Consider the following 20,081-nt stretch of genomic DNA (forward strand, 5'->3'; position numbering starts at 1 on the left):
TTCTTAAACAGTAAAAGTAAAATCCTTTACTGGGAGATTTGCATGGTGGTATGTCTGTGTTGTCTTTTTGCCCAGAGTGTGGTGTTGTTTTTTTAAATGATTGGAATTATTTTGCTGCATATGCCCGTGCATGTCATTAAAGCAAATGACTGCATCAGTTGACAGTAGTCATGCTTAATTTGCGGTCGTTCTTTGCTGGTTTCTAGCCACAATTGTCAGCTTCAGTTTAGGTTCCTGGAATGGGAATCTCCCTTGTAATATGAAATTTGACTATTAGTCTCTGCAACTATGCAATCATATACACCTCTACCCTGAAGTAAGCCCCACTTAGTTCAGTGGAGTTTACTCTTAGGTAAGTGGCGCTGTGGGTAAAACCTCAACACCTAGGACTTGCCGATCGTCAGGTCGGCGGTTCGAATCCCCGCGGCGGGGTGCGCTCCCGTTGCTCGGTCCCAGCGCCTGCCAACCTAGCAGTTCGAAAGCACCTCCGGGTGCAAGTAGATAAATAGGGACCGCTTACTAGCGGGAAGGTAAACGGCGTTTCCGTGCGCTGCGCTGGCTCGCCAGATGCAGCTTGTCACGCTGGCCACGTGACCCGGAAGTGTCTGCGGACAGCACTGGCCCCCGGCCTCTTAAGCGAGATGGGCGCGCAACCCCAGAATTGGACACGATTGGCCCATACGGGCAGGGGTACCTTTACCTTTACTTAATTAAGTGAGGATAGGGTTACAGCGTGAATTGCTGATAAATTTTACTGAGGATGCAAGATGATTCACTAGAGCTGCTTTGTATTTTAAAACATGTAAACAAGTCTCTTCTTCTTCTTAGAACTGTGGTGAAATGTAGCATTGCCAAATCGCAGGCTCTTTATAGTGCCCAAAGGGGGCTGAAAACAAACAATGCTGCAGTCTTCAAAGTAGGGGCTATTAGCATCAACATTCCTCAGCATCCAGCTACCCTGCACAGCATGATGGTACGCAGCTCTCATCAGCTCTCGAAACAAATCTCTGACCTCATCAGACAGCCAACTGTAGTGTGAGTATCACAGTTGATATATGTGTGGAGGCTTGGCCTGTATGCTAGGGTGAACTAAATTTGCATGCTCAAGCTCATATGTTACAATGTTTTTAATATCTAGTAATTGGTATTCTTTTTTAAAAAATAAACAAATAGTGCCCAGCCTACAAAAGAAGATATTGCAACACCAATGCCTGCAGAAAAAACACCCACAAGTGTAAACCAGACGCCTGTAGAAACCAATGAGTTTCCACAGTTGCCAGAAGGTTTGGAAAAGAAGCCCATAGTTCTTAAATTCAGTGCCATGATTGATGGAATTGCGATTGGAGCAGCACTGCTGCCATCTTTGAAAGCAGAATACAAGATGGGAAGAATGAGAAGTCATGGAATGACAGGTAACATAGCTTCATATTGGGGGGTGTTCCCAGGTTGGTTGGCACATGTGGGAATGCTCTAAGTGTAAATAAATGCATTGATTTTGAGTGCGGAAAGTAGCTAAATCATTAAACAACAGTTGTCGGTTTTGCTTTTGGGAAGAAAATAGTTCTGCATCATAACAAAGTGTCATTAGTTCACATTTTAGTGGCTGCTTGAATTGCTATTGCCACACTCAGGAAGGATTTTAAAATAGACAGCAATATGTAATATTTTGTGTTCAATATACAGTTAGGTCTTCAGTGATGTTTGAGTGCCATGAAACAAAAAGGTTTGGGGGTTTAACTCTCAAATATTTAAATATGAACCTCCACCTGTCTTACAGAGATGATATATTATCTTAATATTGCATATGCAGTGTACTTTGTTCATTGATTTCTGTTGTTTATTTTTAGCTTGTTAATGGAGTTGAATAGCTGTTAATGGAATAGAATAGGTTCTAAAAAGTACTGTTTGGCCTGAATATAAGCCTCACTTTTTTTTCCGAATTCTGACTGTGAAAAGTTTAAAGTTCAGCTTAAATTTGCAACCTTACATAAATTGTCTTTTGTGATAATCACTGCTGAAACAGATGTATGGTAAAACAGAACAGGTGTGAGTGCCTACAGAATTTTAAGGAAGTGGCTTATATTCGGGTATTGTCTTTTTGTCTTTTCTCCCCTTGAATTTTAAAGGTGCGGCTTTTATTCGGGCCAATATGGTAATGGTTGTGTTTTGGGACAGCTGGTAGGCATACTTCCCTTGCACTTGCATAATTTCCATACCGTCTGAGGAATGAGATGAGATAAAAACTGTTGAAATCCAGCCTCATCAAGGGGAAGGGATAGCACTGACGTGGAAAGTAGGAAGTGGGTGACTCTTTCTATAACTGCAGTGTGTTTATGTAGACTAGTCAATTGACTGTTTTCTTTTCACAGGTGCACAAACAATGTTTACATTTGAGCTGCCAAATCACAGGTTGCGGTTCACTTCCAAAGTCTCTGCCACTGATATGTCTACCATACCTCCTTCAGCCAGTCTTAATCTTCCTCCTGTAACTATGTCAGGCAAATACATAATGGAAGAACACGATACCTATTCAGATCAAATATGGAGTATAGATGAGCTGCCCACTAAGCAAGGTTACTATCTCCAGGGAAATTATTTGCGCTGTGTAGCCGAGGTATGTAGTCTATATATATATTATTTATCATTTTTATTTTAACAGGATTTATATGCAACTTAATCATCAAAGCCTCACAGTGGTTTAGATAAAATATGCATTAAAATTACTGAAAGAATCAGGTGTTAAAAGCAAGTTAGCCTGATTTTTTCCAGTAAAAAAAGCATTAGCATTTAGACATTATGCCTGTATATTTAAAGTTTACATAACAATATATTTTTATGATTGCTTGTGTAATTGTACGATGTCTGAAACAGTTTTGCTTCTACCATGTGGCTCCTTACATCCAGGTTTTGCAACATAAAACTTCCTAACTATATTGTATCTTGAGTTGTGTGTATTTTAGTTTTAGCAATTCTTCCATCTCAAAAATAAATGTTACATTTTCCCTTATTGTTTGCTTCAAGCCCTTCATCATGAATCAATATCTGTTAAAAGGCTTCTCCCTTTCCTCCCAGGTTGGGTCCTTTGAGCATAATCTGACAACAGACCTTTTGAACCATTTGGTTTTTGTGCAGAAAGTATTTATGAAAGAGGTCAATGAAGTTATACAGAAAGTCTCAGGTAAGCCGAACTGCTTGAAAACATTACTAAACTGAACAGTCAGCACTCAGAGCTCCACACTAACGTTGCTTCCTACTATTTATGGTATCTGAAGTCACATATTTTATTCAAAAAATGTGGACTGTGATGTTTCCATTATGCTGTATTAGTCACAAGCAGGCAATAGTTACACACTGTGGGTGATATCCAACTAAGTCATATATTCGGAATAGACCAACTGAAATTGATTTTAGTGAATCTGCTCTGGAAATGATTAATACTAAAATATCACCCTTTGGTAGGAATGCGTTTTTGCAAAATTTCACTGACTTACTATTTCTTTTATTATTATGTAATTTTCTGGAACAGTGTTACCACTCGTCAAATGCCGTTCATTGTTGGAGAGATGGCACAGTTACTTTGTTGTCATTAAAACTGTGCTGTTGTTGTTTTAGTCAGATATAATAATAATCAGTGTGTTGTGGCAATTATCTCTAAGTCAATGTATGCCGTTTATACATGCCAGCATGTTTTGAATGGGTTGGGGTACTATGAAAACAATGTCTGTCCATTTCTAATACTATATAATCATTTAATATTTGTTGTTCTTACAACTACTCTTGAGTTCTCAAATCTTGTTTCACCTTTGGGTACTGGAGAAATGACAGCTGATCATATAGGGCAGTTGCATTTAGAAAGTTGGATAGGTGTGGTGTGTTTTTTTTAACCCGTCCTCAGCCTTAATCTTGTGGAAATGACAAATGCTTAATTGAATTCTGGAACTGTGTTGTTTTAATTATAAATGCAGGAGGGGAGCAACCTATTCCTCTTTGGAATGAACATGATGGAACAACTGATGGAGAAAAGCCAAAGATTCTCCTCTACTCCCTGAGTCTGCAGTTTAAAGTATGTTTGATATTCATGGGTTCTTCCAAGTGTGGCCAGTGGTAATATTGTAATGAACTGTGAAATCAATAATGAATAAGAATGCAGGGGATCTCGTTCTCTCTTGGGTATTAGGATGTCTATCAGTGGTTTGTTTTCCTCTAATAATATTTTCCAAACTAAAGCAACAAACAAAAGAATTATTACCTTTCATGGAAACTGCTGTGAAAGGCAGAAGGTTTCTTAAATGATATGTTTATAAAAATGTGTTTGAGAGACTGAGGTGTGTATTTAAAGTCTTTCCCTTACATTATTAGGGTATCCAGGTAACAGCCACCACACCATCTATGAGGGCGGTAAGGTTTGAAACAGGACTAATAGAACTGGAGCTCTCAAATAGATTGCAAACCAAAGCAATGCCTGGTAGTGCCAGCTACCTAAAGCTCTTCGGTAAATGCCAAGTGGACTTAAATCTGGCATTGGGACAAATCGTTAAACATCAGGTGAGTAATTATGATTTTATAGCCTGCTGGTGACATTTTCTGGTTCTCAAAATGGAATGAAGAAAGAAATGTTAAACACAGCTTTATAAAACTTTGGATTAGATCCCCATGTGCCCTTCTGTAAACAGGATCCTGAAAAGCTTCAGTGAGTGGGAGTAGAGGGGGCACAGAGCTCAAAGCACCCTGTTCTAATAAGCTGAATTCCACTCACAAAATGAGGTGCTCTCAGCTTCTTTTTTGGTCTCCCGTTCTCCCCCCAAATCTGCTCCAACTCTGGTCCCTAGCCAATAAGTGTACATTTAAGAATACCTCTGTTTTAAAATTATTATGTTTGTATCCTGCCAAGCTTGGTTTTTTGCTCTGCTGTGTTCTCCCTGTTGATATGTTTGGAATGTCTTAAGGTTTATGAAGAAGCTGGATCAGACTTCCATCAAGTTGCTTATTTTAAAACCCGAATTGGATTACGAAATGCTCTGAGAGAAGAAATCAGCGGTTCGTCAGATCGAGAAGCTGTGCTCATTACTTTGAACCGGCCAATTGTTTTTGCTCAGCCTGTGGCCTTTGACAGAGGTACTAGTGGGCTTTGTGTTGGTTTTTGTTTTACCAAAATAGACATGTGCACTGAAAACTATGGTTAGGCAAGGAAATATTACTTTCATTAAAAGGCCAATAGCCGGAATCATGTTGACTTGGTTCCCTGCCATATTAACATATATTGTAGTCCAGAAGCAGAACAAGACAGAGAAACATGTGTTCAATAACTGACAGGGCACAGCAATTTATTATAGTTGAACTTAGAATGATTTTCTATATTGTTCTAAAATAGTGAAAACATTTTTTCCCCTTGCTAAGCTGTGCTTTTCTGGCTGAACTACAAGGCTGCTTATGACAACTGGAATGAACAGAGAATGGCCTTGAATAAAGATATTCATATGGCTACAAAGGAAATAGTTGATATGTTACCTGGAATCCAGCAGACATCTGCTCAAGCTTTTGGGACACTCTTCCTCCAGCTAACAGTTAATGACTTGGGAATTTGCCTGCCCATCACCAATACACCACAGGTATTAAAGAAAATAACATAATTTTTAAAAATTAAATGATATTGAAGTTTACTATTGCAGTATCAGTACGCTTCTGGGTAATAATTATTGTTTGAGAGAAGCTACAAAACTCAAAAATTTCAGTAATCCTTTTCATTGATGGTTAGATATCTCAAAACTGAATATGTTGAAATGTTTGAAGACATTGGTTTATCTTAATTTCAGAAATACGTTTTTCAGATTATAATTAAGAAGGTTGTTTCACTAATATTTATAGATTCAATTTATTTTCTTAATATTCTTTTAAGTATTTGATAAGATCTTAAAGTGTACCTACATAGTAACCATTAACAATGTACATCTTTTAAAAAACTAAAACTGTGAATGTTTCATAAATTAATCAATTTAGGTTGTATTCAATGCTAATCCTACTTGGAATAGTTCCACTGATGTTAGTAAACACGACTAAGTTTGGTTCATTAATTTCTATGTCTACTCTTAGTAGAATAGTTGAGTTCACTGAGAGCCAGTGTGGTGTAGTGGTTAAGAGCGGTAGTCTCGTAATCTGGGGAACTGGGTTCGCGTCTCCGCTCCTCCACATGCAGCTGCTGGGTGACCTTGGGCTAGTCACACTTCTTTGAAGTCTCTCAACCCCACTCACCTCACAGAGTGTTTGTTGTGGGGGAGGAAGGGAAAGGAGAATGTTAGCCGCTTTGAGACTCCTGAAGGGGAATGAAAGGCGGGATATCAAATCCAACTCCTCCTCCTCCTCTTCTTCTTCTTCTTCATCTTCTTCTTGTCCCTGACCTTGTCCCTGAAAGAATTAATGTAATATACACTACTCTTAAAGCCTTATAAGGAAAAAACAACATATAATTTAATAAATTGCAGTTGATATGGATTAAAATAAATGAAAGAATGTATATTTACTGTTATATCATAATCTAATGATTATCTATAATGATGGATACAATTGGGATTGTATGATATGTACCATAAAATTGAAGCTAAAAGGTTTGGGTGACTTAGTGTTGAATACGATACATATCTTGTTATACTTTTGCTTTTAAAATATCTCAATGACCAAAACATATCAATGTAATGCTTTTAATATTGGTACAGATTCAGAGGCAGGGCCACAAGATTAATTTTGGGGGACAGAAAGAAAAACAGAGTTACTGTGTAAGTAATAAGTGTTATCAATAACATCTGATGAGCTGTATTTCCCCATGTGTAATAGAATGTAGAATGTAACTGAGAGCGCTCTATATATTCCTGTGAAGTTCATGTTAGATTTGAAACTGAAAAACTACCTTTTCCAGATATATGTTCTGCTGCAGCCTCTAGATGTATGTTACCTTGTTAAAAATACTGCTTATCATGGATTTATCCATGAAAATGATGTTTTGTAAAACTAGATAATGCTAGGTACTGTAAAGTAAATAACTAACATTAGGAAATAACCCTTAAAACTCATAAAGATGGGCTTAATTACAAGTTTGTGCATACCTGTAACGAAAAGCAGGAATTTGCTGTAGGGGGTTGATCTTAAGAGAGCTGCCAGGAATCCAGTTATTGATTAAATACTAATTTATATAGGTAAATTTTGGGGTGTGTGTGTGTGTGTGTGTGTGTGTGTACCTACTTCATAAAGGGAAACTAGAAATGACTATGAGTGAGGAATTCAGCCTGAATTCTTTCTTATTTCTGAAATAGACTTTTATACAATAGTTCCTTGCTTTTTTCAGTCTAATCATACAGCTGATCTGGACACTGGTTCTGCATTAGTCCTGACCATTGAAAGTACTTTAATTACTGCCTGCTCTTCAGAATCTCTTGTCAGCAAAGGTCATTTTAAAAACTTCTGCATTCGCTTTGCTGATGGCTTTGAAACAAGCTGGGATGACTGGAAGCCAGAAGTGCGAGGAGATCTAGTCATGAATGCCTGTAAGCATTTATCTTATTGTCTCTGCTACTGCTAATTCTGAACATTTTGAGAAGCTCCACAAAAAAAGCATAAGGTGTTTCTTACATAGTGTTCCATGAACGTTCTCTCAGCACAAGGATTTCTGCTTGCACAATAGAACTTTCTCTTCCTCTCCTTCCCCTACTAAATCTGTTCTCAGGGTTTCCCCAACCCTCTGGAATATATTTGGGGAGGGTGTGGGGCATGCACAAAGGGAGAAAAAAGGGGGGTCTCATTGCTCAAGTGGGAATACTTGTACTGATGGGATGCATTCATGGAATACACCCTAACTTGTGTTTCACCTTCATGTTTAGAAAAATAAGTAAGCAATTCTTATTTTCTGGATCATCCATTGGTGTGTCAGCACCAGGGCTTATCTAGTGGAACAGGGAGAGAAGTCATTTTTGTCGATTCCCTCTCACCTCTGCTGTCCTACATGACTTCAGAAGTTCTTCCCAGAGCAGATTTATAGGGGACATGGGTTGGTGTCTGTGTGCTGAAACTGACTCCTGTCTCTTTCAGTTGAATAGGACCCTTCCATCACTGGGCAGACACTTTCAGAACAAATGGCATCCAAAAGTGCTTTGGGGTGGGGTGAGGGGAATGTCTTCCCTATATAGAAGAATACAGAAATAAGAATTTAGTATTACTATAAGAAATGTCCAGATGCCAGTTCAAGGAAATTGATGGGGTGGATACAGTCTTCCCATGAACAGAGTTCCATGCATGGGCCACGCCTGCCAATTTAATAGAGGGAAGTGATTTTCAGTGATTCCTGCTTCTTCCTGCAACCCTGTATGCCCGCCCCCAAAAGCTCTCCAGAGGTGAGGAACCAACCAGAACCCTGTGGGGAGGTGGCACAGGGCACTGCAGAAGGAAGGGAAGGTTGATCTTTGATTTACAGAGTCCATTCTGTGGACAGAAGGAATCCTTCTATTTGCTGAAAGGAGCGTCTTGATCCACTCCTGTTTATTTAACCACCACAGGAGAATGAAATATCATTAGGAAATGATTGATTCTATATTAGTGCAAGTTTCACCTAAAAAGCCTTGTGATGTGATGGTAGGTTCACTGTAGTTTTCTTACATCTTTAGGCGTAGTGCCAGATGGCACCTACGAAGTGTGCTCAAGAACAACAGGGCAAGCAGCTGCAGGTAAGAGCTATTTCAAATCGGCACTTATTTCAAAGCAGCTTTAGTCTCTGTGTGAGTCTTCCTTTTTATTGTGCATCTGTCATCTCATCTTAGTCTTTAATACAGGAGATTTATATTCAGGAACAAATTGTAGCCTTGGGGGGGGGGGTCTTAACAGTTGGATTAAAACATTATAGAATGTTACAAAAGCTGGTCCAGTGGTACCTCTGGTTATGTACTTAATTCGTTCCGGAGGTCCGTTCTTAACCTGAAACTGTTCTTAACCTGAAGCACCACTTTAGCTAATGGGGCCTCCCGCTGCTGCTGCCGCCGTGCCGCCTGAGCACGATTTCTGTTCTCATCCTGAAGCAAAGTTCTTAACCTGAGGTACTATTTCTGGGTAAGCAGAGTCTGTAACCTGAAGCGTATGTAACCCAAGGTACCAATGTATAGCTTTTAATCTCGGTGTCATGGGTTTGAGCAAACTATTCCATTGCAGGGGGTTGGACTAGATGACCCTTGTGGTCTCTTCCAATTCTAGTTCAGTGTGTGATTATTCTGTTCAGCCTTTGAATAAGAATGTTAAAATATAAGAGATGTTGAGGTAAATGTTAAAGTAATAGCAATAGTAAATAAAGTTTAATTGCCCATTTGAAGAAAGCACTGCACATTTTTTCTTGTTCCTGTGACAATCCTTCATTATTTTATCCTTTTTTCCCATCTGCCAAAAAGACAAAAAGAGTATGCAGCATGTGCATTGCAGAATGTGGTAAACTGCTATGATGTTTCTAACCATGTGCATTACAACTGAGAAAAAAGTCTTAAGCTGCTGGTGAAATACTAGATATTAGTTTTTGCATACCTAAATCAAAAATGTGATGTTCTCTCTCCCACCCCTTTTTTCTATCAAAACAGAAAGTAATAGTGCTGGGACATGGACACTTAATGTGCTATGGAAGATGTGTGGCATTGATGTGCACATGGATCCTAACATTGGGAAAAGATTAAATGCTCTAGGAAATACACTTACAACATTGACAGGAGAAGAAGATTTAGATGACATTGCTGACCTTAACTCCGTTAACATGGTTGACCTATCAGATGAGGATGAAGTTGATAACATGTCTCCTGCTGTTAGTGTGGTTAGTAAACTGATTAATAAATCTTAAATATAATTCTAATACATGAAGGGACGCGGGTGGCGCTGTGGGTGGAACCGCGGCGCCTGGGACTTGCCAATCGCATGGTCGGCTGTTCGAGTGCCCGCGGCGGGGTGAGCTCCCGTCGTTCGGTCCCAGCGCCTACCAACCTAGCAGTTCAAAAGCACCTTCGGGTGCAAGTAGATAAATAGGGACCGCTTACCAGCGGGAAGGTAAACGGCGTTCCGTGTGCTGCGCTGGCTCGCCAGATGCAGCTTGTCATGCTGGCCACATGACCCGGAAGTGTCTGCGGACAGCGCTGGCTCCCGGCCTATAGAGTGAGATGAGCGCACAACCCTAGAGTCTGGCAAGACTGGCCCGAACGGGCAGGGGTACCTTTACCTTTAATACATGAAGCAAAATAGCAGCTTGGCATACTGCATATTTGCTTAGACATAAGAATTTCGTAATATGTATTAACAGAGTGCAGCATGATTCAAGTTATATTTGTGGGCTCAGACTCTTGCAAGGAGCTTTCATTAAGCTCAATGGTATGTGTTTGTATTGTTTGAACAGCTAATGAACATAGCACAGACTGCTTTTAGAATTCCCCTTAGTTTCCATTGCTGAACTGTTGTTTAGAGGAAAAGAAGTTTCTTTGGACCCCCCCCCCCCCCAGAACTAGTTTTACAGTTCTTTGAATGTTGGTATTGGATTAAGGCTGCAGTTCTGCATATGTTTACTAGGCAAGTCCAATTGAGCTCACTTCCAAAGAAGCATGCATAGTATTGGTCTCTTCAGTTAAAATTAAAGAGCTAGTTATCCCATTACTGAAATTTATTTACAGTGTAGTAGGGTTTTTTTTAAAAGAAATGATTTGTTGAAGACCCTTAAGTCAGGGATAGCCAACATAGTAACCCTGGATGTTGTAGTCTAGCAATTCCCATCAGCCCCAGCTAGTATGGCCTGTGCCAGGAATGATGGGAGTTGTAGTTGAACAAGCTCTGGAGGGTGCCACATTGGCTAACACTGCTTTAAACAACAAACCTTAACCTAGTTTAAAGATTATCTGCAAACCAGTGTCAATCTGCAGACCCTGACAAGTAGAAATTCCAGTTAGGTGATGTCAAGTGAGGGACAGCTTGGTTATGTACAGGAATAACAGGACCGGGATCAGTGGAGAGTAGATGAATTTGCTACATCTTTCTAGAATTAACAGTAATACATAGTAGACCATGTGGGAGCCAAGGTTTGTGGGAAAGAATAGAAAGAGAAAATCTGCAAGGAACCCTAAGAGAAGGGTCAGATGATAAGGAGAATGGTGGCATCTACGTTTCCTGAGTTATTAATCTTGCTATTTGTTATCATTTAGAAATCAGAAGGTGGTCCACTATGTGGAGATGTACACAAGCTCACTTTTGGGCAACGGATTGTAAATCACCTGCTGGGCTTGAGCCCCAAAAGCCATCGTCACTCTGTTCCTGTAGAATATCTGTCGGGATCAGCATCAAGTGATACTGCTTATCCTAACAATTCACACTTAAAAGCGGGCAGGTCTTGCTCATGGGGACATGTATGTAGCATATATAGCATCTCTTTAAATGAATGGTGGAATCAGTGGGTCACTGGCAAATCAAGAATCAGCTGGCTTCTTTTCAAACTGATTTTGCATGCTATTTTGATTGGTGGTAGAAAACCTGGTCTTCTGCTTAAATGCTACCACTTTTAACAGACAATGACATGAAATGATTTTCTAATTCTTAAATAGGAGAATGCTGACTATAGGAGGCAGGGGATATCTAATAACCAGACTGGAGAGCAGAGAGGAAGAAAGTATGTGAAACGTTTAGTGGACATAAGGGAGCTGAATGAACAAGCCAAAGTAATTGATGATCTAAAGTAAGTATGCGTGTTTCCTTTCTAAAAAATATATCTTTTAATCAGAATAATTAAATCAACTGTGAGAGACCTGCCTTTTTGATTAAAACTGTATCTTACATTTTTATGCCACTATGCTTCCAAACATCTCCTTGGCATATAGTTGTCCTCTTTTATCCTCACAACAACTCTGTCCGGCAAGAAGAAAGTGGCTGGTGTCAGGATTTCATAGAATTGTAGAGTTGGAAAGGACTCCCAAGTGTCATCTAGTCCAACGCCCTGAACCCGTGCCTCCCCTTTCCAGGTCCACCGCTCTAATCATCACACCAAATTGTCTTTAGTTTTCTATTCAGAGTTTTCACCATTCTGTCCTCAGGAAACTGGGTGCAAGTGAAGGAACCATAAACCAAGAAATTCAACGTTATCAGCAATTGGAGTCGGTTGCTGTCAATGATATTCGCCGAGATGTTCGTAAAAAACTGCGCAGGTCAAGTATGCGGGTGAGCAATTCTTAAGATTCCTTTGTAGCACAGTAACATTGCTACATGAACATTGTTTTCACATTTTAAAAAGATAATAGAACACTTAATCTGATATGGCAGGACCTTCTCTGTAGTGATCCGCCCCCCGCCCCCCCATTACGGAATGCCCTCTGTGTAGCTGTCCCCTTTGTTATTAGTGTTTAGGTGGAATTTGAAAACATTCCTGTTCACCCAGGCATTTGGTGACTGCTACTTTGAAATGATTGGCTATAGTTTGTTTAGAAATGTTCTTTTTCAAAATGTTGCATTGTTCTTATTGTTAATTCTTCTTATTGATAATTTTACAGTTTTACCTTTTGTAAACCACTTTGAGGGGTGTTTTTGTTTTACAATCAAGCAGGGTGTAAATTTTAAATAAATAAATATCAAGACACAGGTACATAAGTCACTCTGAGAGCCATTTTTTGTTTTTAACAGAAGAGGGATGCATTTCTGTGTTGACTATGGAAAAGCCTTTTTGGTGCAAGTCAGCAATTTCGTTTTTAGCAATTTCTGTCAGCTCTGGGTTTTTTGCACCTATTTCCATATAATATAGATTATATGAACCCATCCTCCTTTTCCTCTCTCCATTTCACAGTACTTGCTGTCTTATCCCTTTAAATGTAGATAGGTAGCCGTGTTGGTCTGCCATAGTCAAAATAAAAAAAATTCCTTCCAGTAGCACCTTAAAGACCAACTAAGTTAGTTCTTGGTATGAGCTTTCGTGTGCATGCACACTTCTTCAGATACCAATATTCTTCAGGTATCTGAAGATACCTATCTGAAGATACCTCCACTATCAATATTCTTCAGGTATCTGAAGAAGTGTGCATGCACACGAAAGCTCATACCAAGAACTAACTTAGTTGGTCTTTAAGGTGCTACTGGAAGGAATTTTTTTTATTTTCCCTTTAAATGTGTTCTCTCATCCCATACTCTCCACCACAGATCTGTGCTGGCTTACTGTTCTCTCTGGAGCTGTGTTCACAATTACTATTTTTTTCCTTCTTTACATCAAAGGAGTGGGGGAACCTTTTTGGCTCCAAAGGCCAGATCCTTATCAAGATTGGCTTCCTGGGCCAAATCTAATGTACAGCACTATGAGCCCCCCCCCCTCCATTTTTACATCTGATCTGGGAAGTTTAAAAGGAGCATGAGGAGACTTGCCCAGGCTTTAAGACAGCCCTGTGCTGCCCTTCTATTTCAGCTTGAAACAGGAGCACAGGGCCCTTTTGCTAAAGTTTTGTTTGAAGCAGCTGTCCCCTTCTATGTTAAATGAAGGAAAAACACATTAGAAAACCCCAACACTCCCATTTCAGCTGAAACATGAGTGTGGAGACTGCCTTCCATTGCTTTTCAGTAGCACTGTTTGAAGCATCTTATGCATGTCTCCGGTAAGCAAACAGTGCCAATCATCTACTTGCAGGAGAAGTGCATGAGAGGCTTTAAACTACACTTTTGAGAAGTTCTTGAAACCCTGCTCAACCTTTTGATCCAGCCCAACAATCATTTGAAAGTTCCTTTGAACCTTTAGCTCTAAGGAGCGAGTCTAAATCTATTCACAGACCTTACGCTAAGCAGACCTAATGTAGAATGTGACCCAGCTGGCCAAATAGATTCAGATCTCAATGGAACTTCAGCATAATTAACTTTTTCAGTATCATACCTTTGATCTACAATATTTGTAGCCTGTGTGAATGTGTAGGTAAGTAGCATTCCTAAATAGTTGATTTGCCTTAGTGTCAAGCTATGTAAGTGTCCTGTTGATGGAATATTGAAATAATGTTGTTTTTGTTTGATTGTTTTAGGCAGCATCTCTGAAAGACAAATGGGGCTTAGGCTACAAACCTAGCTATAATCGATCCAAAAGTATTACAGCATCTGGAAGGCCACCTTTGAAAAGAATGGACAGAGCAAGGTAAGGCGATTAAAAAACACACACAAATGCATATACTTGTTCAGAGGTCAAAGATGTTAATCTGTATGTTTTCTTCATCTGCTCATTATTGTCTAGTAATTTAGGTTTCCCCAAGGATTCAGGTTTTGCCTACCCTCTTTGCCTTCCACTTACTTTGTCCCATAGAACTGGATGGAAATGACTGAAAATTGAGCCAACCCCATCTGAAGAGCCCCACCCCTTCAGCTTTTTCCATTCCATTTCTAGGTGTCTTTACAATACATTTTACCACTTTAAATCAAGTCTTATATATGCCTTCTGTATCCAGTGCAGCTGTGTCGCTCCTAACCATGCGAAATAGTTGGTTTCTTGCAAGTCACTGAATTGCCATTTAATCTGCCTAATCCAAAGACCCAGGACTAGAACATCTAGAAGATGTTCATGTTGTGGCTCTAAATTGAGAAGGAGCTCCACAATAATGGAGCAACTGTCAGAAATGCCTCTGTGTTTACCCTTTATTCTCTAGATTTACTATGTGAATAGAATAACTGAGAAGTTCTGCATTAATAATATTAAATGACTTTTTATATATGTAATAGTACACGTCTTGGAGAAAGTGAGGACCTCCCAGAAATACGTGTAGATGGAGCATCTCCTGGACCCAGAGTCACTTTCAACATACAGGACACGGTAAGACAGCCATCAGCTGTTGTGCTGCATTCATTAAGTCCCATGATGAAATATATACTAAGAATAGGTGATGGTTACATAGAGATGGGAAAGTTTGTCTGGCATTTCAGTACCCTAGATGCATATTTCAAAGATTCCAAGTAAAGAAAGATTAAAATGTATTCAGATTTAATTCTGCATTCTTTAAACTACCTTCAGTTCAGTAACTAGGGTGTGAAAGATATACATATTTTAAGTATGTGCATTTATTAGTATATTTATATATTATGTTACATACATGCACATGTTATCCATATAATGCATTCTGTCATGCTTGGTGTGTTAATTTTTTCAGTAATTTGTCATATGTAGCCATTGCTATGTTCACTAATGAAATTTGGTTTTTATACAGCGTTACCACATTAAACATGCCAGTGTCTTCGATATGCTTATTTTAATTTTTGTTTCTTTTTTCACTTTTAATTAAGTTGAATAAAACAGTTTTGGGGATTGCACAACAATCCAGCCTTCCAGGGGAAGGGTATTTTCAGGTATTTGCAAAATCAATAAGTATACTAATTAATCGCATGGAAAAGCGCTTCATTGATCATCTCTCTCAGCTAATCATAACGCATACAGGCAACACACTCTCAAACCTGGCAATATGGCAAAGTGCAGTACTTCTTTTTCTTGGGTGGTGTTAATCATTTCTCTTTTTCTGGAGCTTGTTCTCCGTGGAAGTCTGGTAGGTTGTAGGATGTCTTTAACATATTTGGATTGCTAAAACTTTAAAACTACAAATAGATATCTCTAAAACAAAGGCAGGAGGTAGAGGACCTTGTAAGTCAGAAATATGAAGCTAAATTTTAGATTATTGTCATAGGCTGACTTTTTCAGCTGGTGTGGTCAGTGACAGATTGCTGATGAAAGATCAGTTATTCCTCATCAGAAATGTATCCTGTCTCACTAAACAAACCAAGAATATTGGCACTGATAGTTCTAAAAAGGCCAAGACAAGATTCCACTCCTTAAAATAATGGGCGATGAATGACAATCTAAATAAGTGCCCAAAACATTATATCAGAATGTTTAAACCCAAGATCTTAAGGCATAAAACATTACCCAGGGTATGGGAATCAGAAGGAAAATACACAAAACACTTTAAACATGTCATTTTCTAATGACATCCGAATTGTATATGCATGTTCTCTATTATGTCCAAACCAATGAACTTTATTGTCAGTTAACAAACCAGAAAAGCAAGCCAGGATGGAAGGATACAGTTGGCACATCCTGATCCCTATACATATTTCAGCGTTCCTTGAAACTTAAATGCTCATCTAAAACCAAACCAGTATTCATGAAGGCCTCTTGAAACCTTTTATCCTTAAAAATGCCTAGGGTCGTATTAATAATTATTATTTTTTGAGCTTTAAAAGCATATCTGTAAAGATAGTGTTAAACATTTTGTATCAGAATTTTGCATGCACTTTCATTCACTAACAATTTCTGTTCATTCCTCTTATTTGCAGGTGGTCTTGGGGTTTCTTGCTGTTCTGTAGCTTTGCTTTTAATTTTTTTAATAAAATCATCATACATACTAGTATGTATTCCCAACCTAAGCTTATTGCTTTCTTTTTTAATTTCTCTTTCTAAGGTGCTTGTCCTAGATCATTCACTCATCTGTTTGTAAACATGTTTCATGGCTTAATTTCCTTGGACTGTCCAAAGTAATAAATATTACTTCGGATAATTTTTTGATGTGCTTTGCCTTTCAGACACCTGATTTCTCCCCACTCCCTCTGATAGAGATAGTAGCTATAACTTGGATGTCTTTTTTTTTTCTTTGCAATTAGTTTCCAGAGGAGACAGAATTGGATCTTTTGTCAGTAACCATTGATGGTCCATCCCATTACTCATCCACTAGTGAAGGATCATGCTCAGTATTCAATTCACCCAAAACTCCAGCTGTCTTCTCACCAAGCATTCCCTTCCAGCCTGAAGAAGGAAGACGAGATGACAGCTTGTCTTCAACTAGTGAGGATTCTGAAAAGGAAGATGATCATGAAAGAGAGAGGCCTTATTTTTACAGGAAAACACAGTGAGCATATTATTAAAAACAATATCTTAATTGTGAAAGTAAAGCTTTTACTTAACAGTAATTTAGATAAAGAAATACATCACTCTCAACATCCGGAGGGCTACAGGTTGGCTAATAGTCTGCTTCCATATAAAGCATTTGCTGTTTTCCTAAATCCTTTTTAAATGCTTGAGTGATCTGAATCACATGTGCGCTGCAATATCAACTTAAGATAAGTGTGCTTCATGTATTCAGATTTATTTTTTTTAACTTCCTCATTCCTATTCTTAAATTATACATCGCTAACCAGTTACTTTGAAAGGGCTAAGACTTTAGGAAATGGATAAATCATTTTAAGCTACTAAGACTCCTTTGGTAATAAATTTTATTTTATTATTTATTTATCAAACTTATTAAATGTGTTTATTAAATTGGCATTCCGCCCTTCATCTGGAGATTACAGGGTGGGCTACAACATAAAACTACAAAATGAGAACACAAAATGCATAACAAAACAACAAAAACAAGTCACAAGAAACTGAAGTTTTGGTAAGTTTAGGGCTCCCCTTTACCTGAAGAGTATACCTGATTACGGATTCCCCAGTGTCTTTTATGGAAGCAACCGGTTGTTTAGTCAAGATGGCGTCATTAGTGGTAGCGTCGACTTGAGCTCCGCATCAGTTGATGCGGTTTTTATTATTTTTATCAGTCTTTTATTAGCTTTTATCAGCCGCAGCATTTTATCTCTATCATTTGGCAATTATTATATTCACAAAAGCTTGAGTTAAGGGCTTGAGTTAAAAGTCTTAGAGAAAGTCCTGGAAAGTCTCGGAGAAAGCCTTAGTTAGCTCCAGCTCAACTAAACCTACCAAATACTTATCAGCAGGAGTGGAGATTAAACACCCTACCATGGGAGGACGTCGAACTTCCTGATTTACAGCAGAAATTAGTAGCGGCTCTATCTCTGGGAAAATGTCTAGGAAGCAACCAGAGGGAGGGTGATTTGGATGCCCCCTTGTGACTTTGGGGGAGTCAGATTTAAGTGATTTAAGTCAGAACAGACTTTACGTGAGACCTGGAGGAAAGAGGTAAGCCTCCTCCCCCCAGCATCACAGCGCAATCCAAACGAGTTGGGGGGCGGCCTCTAGAATAAGGTTACCAGATGTCCCTGTTTCCCAGGGTCAGTCCTCATTTCTACAAATCAGTCCCCATACAAAATCCTATCATTCCTACTGAAGTTGAAAAGTGTCCCTGGATTCATTGAAAACAATCTGGTAATCTTACTCTAAAACAGCTGCTTCCCGTGAAAGTAAAACACATCCACTTCGCATATAGTTTGGCCCTTACATGTAGCATAGTAAAACACTAAAGAAACATTTCAAGTCCTTGCATGAAGTAAGCTGGATAAGCTTCTTTTTGTCAAGAGCTCCAAAACAGTTGTTTGCTTTCTACAGGACTCTTTCTCGCAAGAAAGCAACAGGTTTTGCTGCTGTCCACCAGTTGTTTACTGAACGGTGGCCAACATCTCCGGCCAGCAGAAGTGTGACTGGCACAACTACAGAGAGGAATATTGACTTTGAACTTGATGTGAGAGTTGAAATTGATTGTGGAAAGTGTGTGCTTCATCCAACAACGCTTCAGCAAGAACATGATGACATAAGCTTAAGGAGGTAAGAGTCCTGCTGAAAGCAGAGCATGTTCACTAAGTCATACTGAGAAGAGCAGCATGCTTCTGACACAAAACTTCTCCAAGTCTCCATAAGATTCACCAACAATTTACATTATATGCCATATGCTACAGGGTTCATGGTAATTTTTATGTCCCGTATACAAAAAAATTAAAAATGAACAATTTTATTTTAAGGCAACGATCTAAATAGGTAGCCATTGTTTTTTCCCATTCAGCAACATTAAATAATATCCATTCTTTTTATAGATGTGAAGCCTTGGTTAGTATCGAGAACTCTGATACAGAACTTGATGGATCAGATCTGTCTGTCTTCTCTAAATCATGAATATATAGATGGAACATAACCACATTCAGGTGGCTCTTTTCCATTTTGATAGGAAAGATTCTAAGGCTGCAGTTTTGCATAGATGGGACTTGTATCTACTTCAGTTGAATTTAAGCAACCAAAACGTCTGCAGGGTTGCAACAGCAGTCAACATATTTTATTACTTCCGGTTTGTGTCTGTGTAAATGGAGTCCTCAATAAAATGCTCAAGGAGGCAGTATAATAAATGAAACAGACATAAATATTATACTATATACATTTAGACCCAGAGGTACTCCTTTACAGATGGAAGGAGTCTTTGCATTCACAGAAGAGGCTTGGATCCAGTAGAGGCTTCCATGAACAGAAGGTGGAAGCATTTTGCACTAATTCTGCATACAGCCTTCCACACCATCTCCTACACTCTTCTAGAGGAGCCCTCAACTCTCTGGAGAATATTTTTTGAGGCAACAGGAGCCATCAAGAGAAGGAGAAGCTAGGACACAAAGCACCTCATTCCATGTTTAGAATTCTGCTTACGGAATTCTGAATCCAACCCATGGTTTATCTTCAGTTACTCCTAGCAGTGCTCACTTTCAGCTTTGGAAATAACATAATGTTACACTTACATTCCTGTTAAGTCATGCTGTGCCTTGCTGTTTACTGTTTAGAAGCTATGATCGCAGTTCCAGAAGTTTAGATCAAGAGTCTCCTTCAAGAAAGAAGAAATTTCAAACTAACTATGCATCAACTACTCATTTGCTGGCTGGAAAGAAAGTTCCATCATCTCTGCAGACGAAGTCTGGTGACCTGGAAACAACAGTATTTTACATTCCAGGTGTAGATGTGAAGGTAAAAAAGCATGGAGGAAAGTTGGGAGATGTTAGTTTTTTTCTTGAAACAAAGGTGATCAAGTATAACCACAGTTGCTTTTTTTATCCCTTAACTCGTAAACTCAGTGGTGCAGCTTCTGTGATGCTGACAATTACACATATGCAGTGAAGTACAAATCCTGTATTAGATGAGTGACAGTTATTTTGGGTTTACAAGGTATGATGCAAATGTGGATTGTCTGTTATTATAGTCTCCATAGTTTACAGAGCAACCTTGTTACCAAGTTGAAGTGTGGAAACCTTCAAGATAAGGTAAATCCTGGAAATGCTAACCTAACGAGACAAACAGCTTTCAGAAACAATATGTTGGGCTAGATGGAACT

The 20,081-nt window shown here is 39.0% G+C and overlaps 1 protein-coding gene across 37 annotated transcripts in view; it reads left to right on the plus strand.

Moving 5' to 3' along the window:
- Positions 1-20,081, plus strand: part of BLTP1 (bridge-like lipid transfer protein family member 1) — a 102,223-nt gene that overhangs the window by 65,663 nt on the left and 16,479 nt on the right. For 8 of the 37 annotated variants that reach the window (XM_083460292.1, XM_083460293.1, XM_083460302.1 and 5 more), the window contains 20 exons: positions 829-1,035; positions 1,174-1,412; positions 2,370-2,614; positions 3,073-3,178; positions 3,966-4,063; positions 4,360-4,545; positions 4,947-5,115; positions 5,398-5,609; positions 6,711-6,770; positions 7,337-7,535; positions 8,649-8,708; positions 9,603-9,829; positions 11,595-11,725; positions 12,081-12,204; positions 14,034-14,143; positions 14,722-14,812; positions 15,280-15,342; positions 16,648-16,892; positions 18,326-18,541; positions 19,537-19,717. In XM_083460292.1, coding sequence (XP_083316418.1) covers positions 829-1,035; positions 1,174-1,412; positions 2,370-2,614; positions 3,073-3,178; positions 3,966-4,063; positions 4,360-4,545; positions 4,947-5,115; positions 5,398-5,609; positions 6,711-6,770; positions 7,337-7,535; positions 8,649-8,708; positions 9,603-9,829; positions 11,595-11,725; positions 12,081-12,204; positions 14,034-14,143; positions 14,722-14,812; positions 15,280-15,342; positions 16,648-16,892; positions 18,326-18,541; positions 19,537-19,717 — 3,169 coding nt within the window. Of the gene's footprint in view, positions 1-828; positions 1,036-1,173; positions 1,413-2,369; positions 2,615-3,072; positions 3,179-3,965; positions 4,064-4,359; positions 4,546-4,946; positions 5,116-5,397; positions 5,610-6,710; positions 6,771-7,336; positions 7,536-8,648; positions 8,709-9,602; positions 9,830-11,198; positions 11,400-11,594; positions 11,726-12,080; positions 12,205-14,033; positions 14,144-14,721; positions 14,813-15,279; positions 15,343-16,647; positions 16,893-18,325; positions 18,542-19,536; positions 19,718-20,081 lie in introns of all 37 variants that reach the window. The other 29 variants (XM_083460286.1, XM_083460297.1, XM_083460320.1 and 26 more) reach the window with 9 other exon arrangements.

This window comes from Podarcis liolepis, assembly GCF_965112155.1.
Source record: "Podarcis liolepis genome assembly, chromosome: 9".
Lineage (NCBI taxonomy): Eukaryota > Metazoa > Chordata > Lepidosauria > Squamata > Lacertidae > Podarcis > Podarcis liolepis.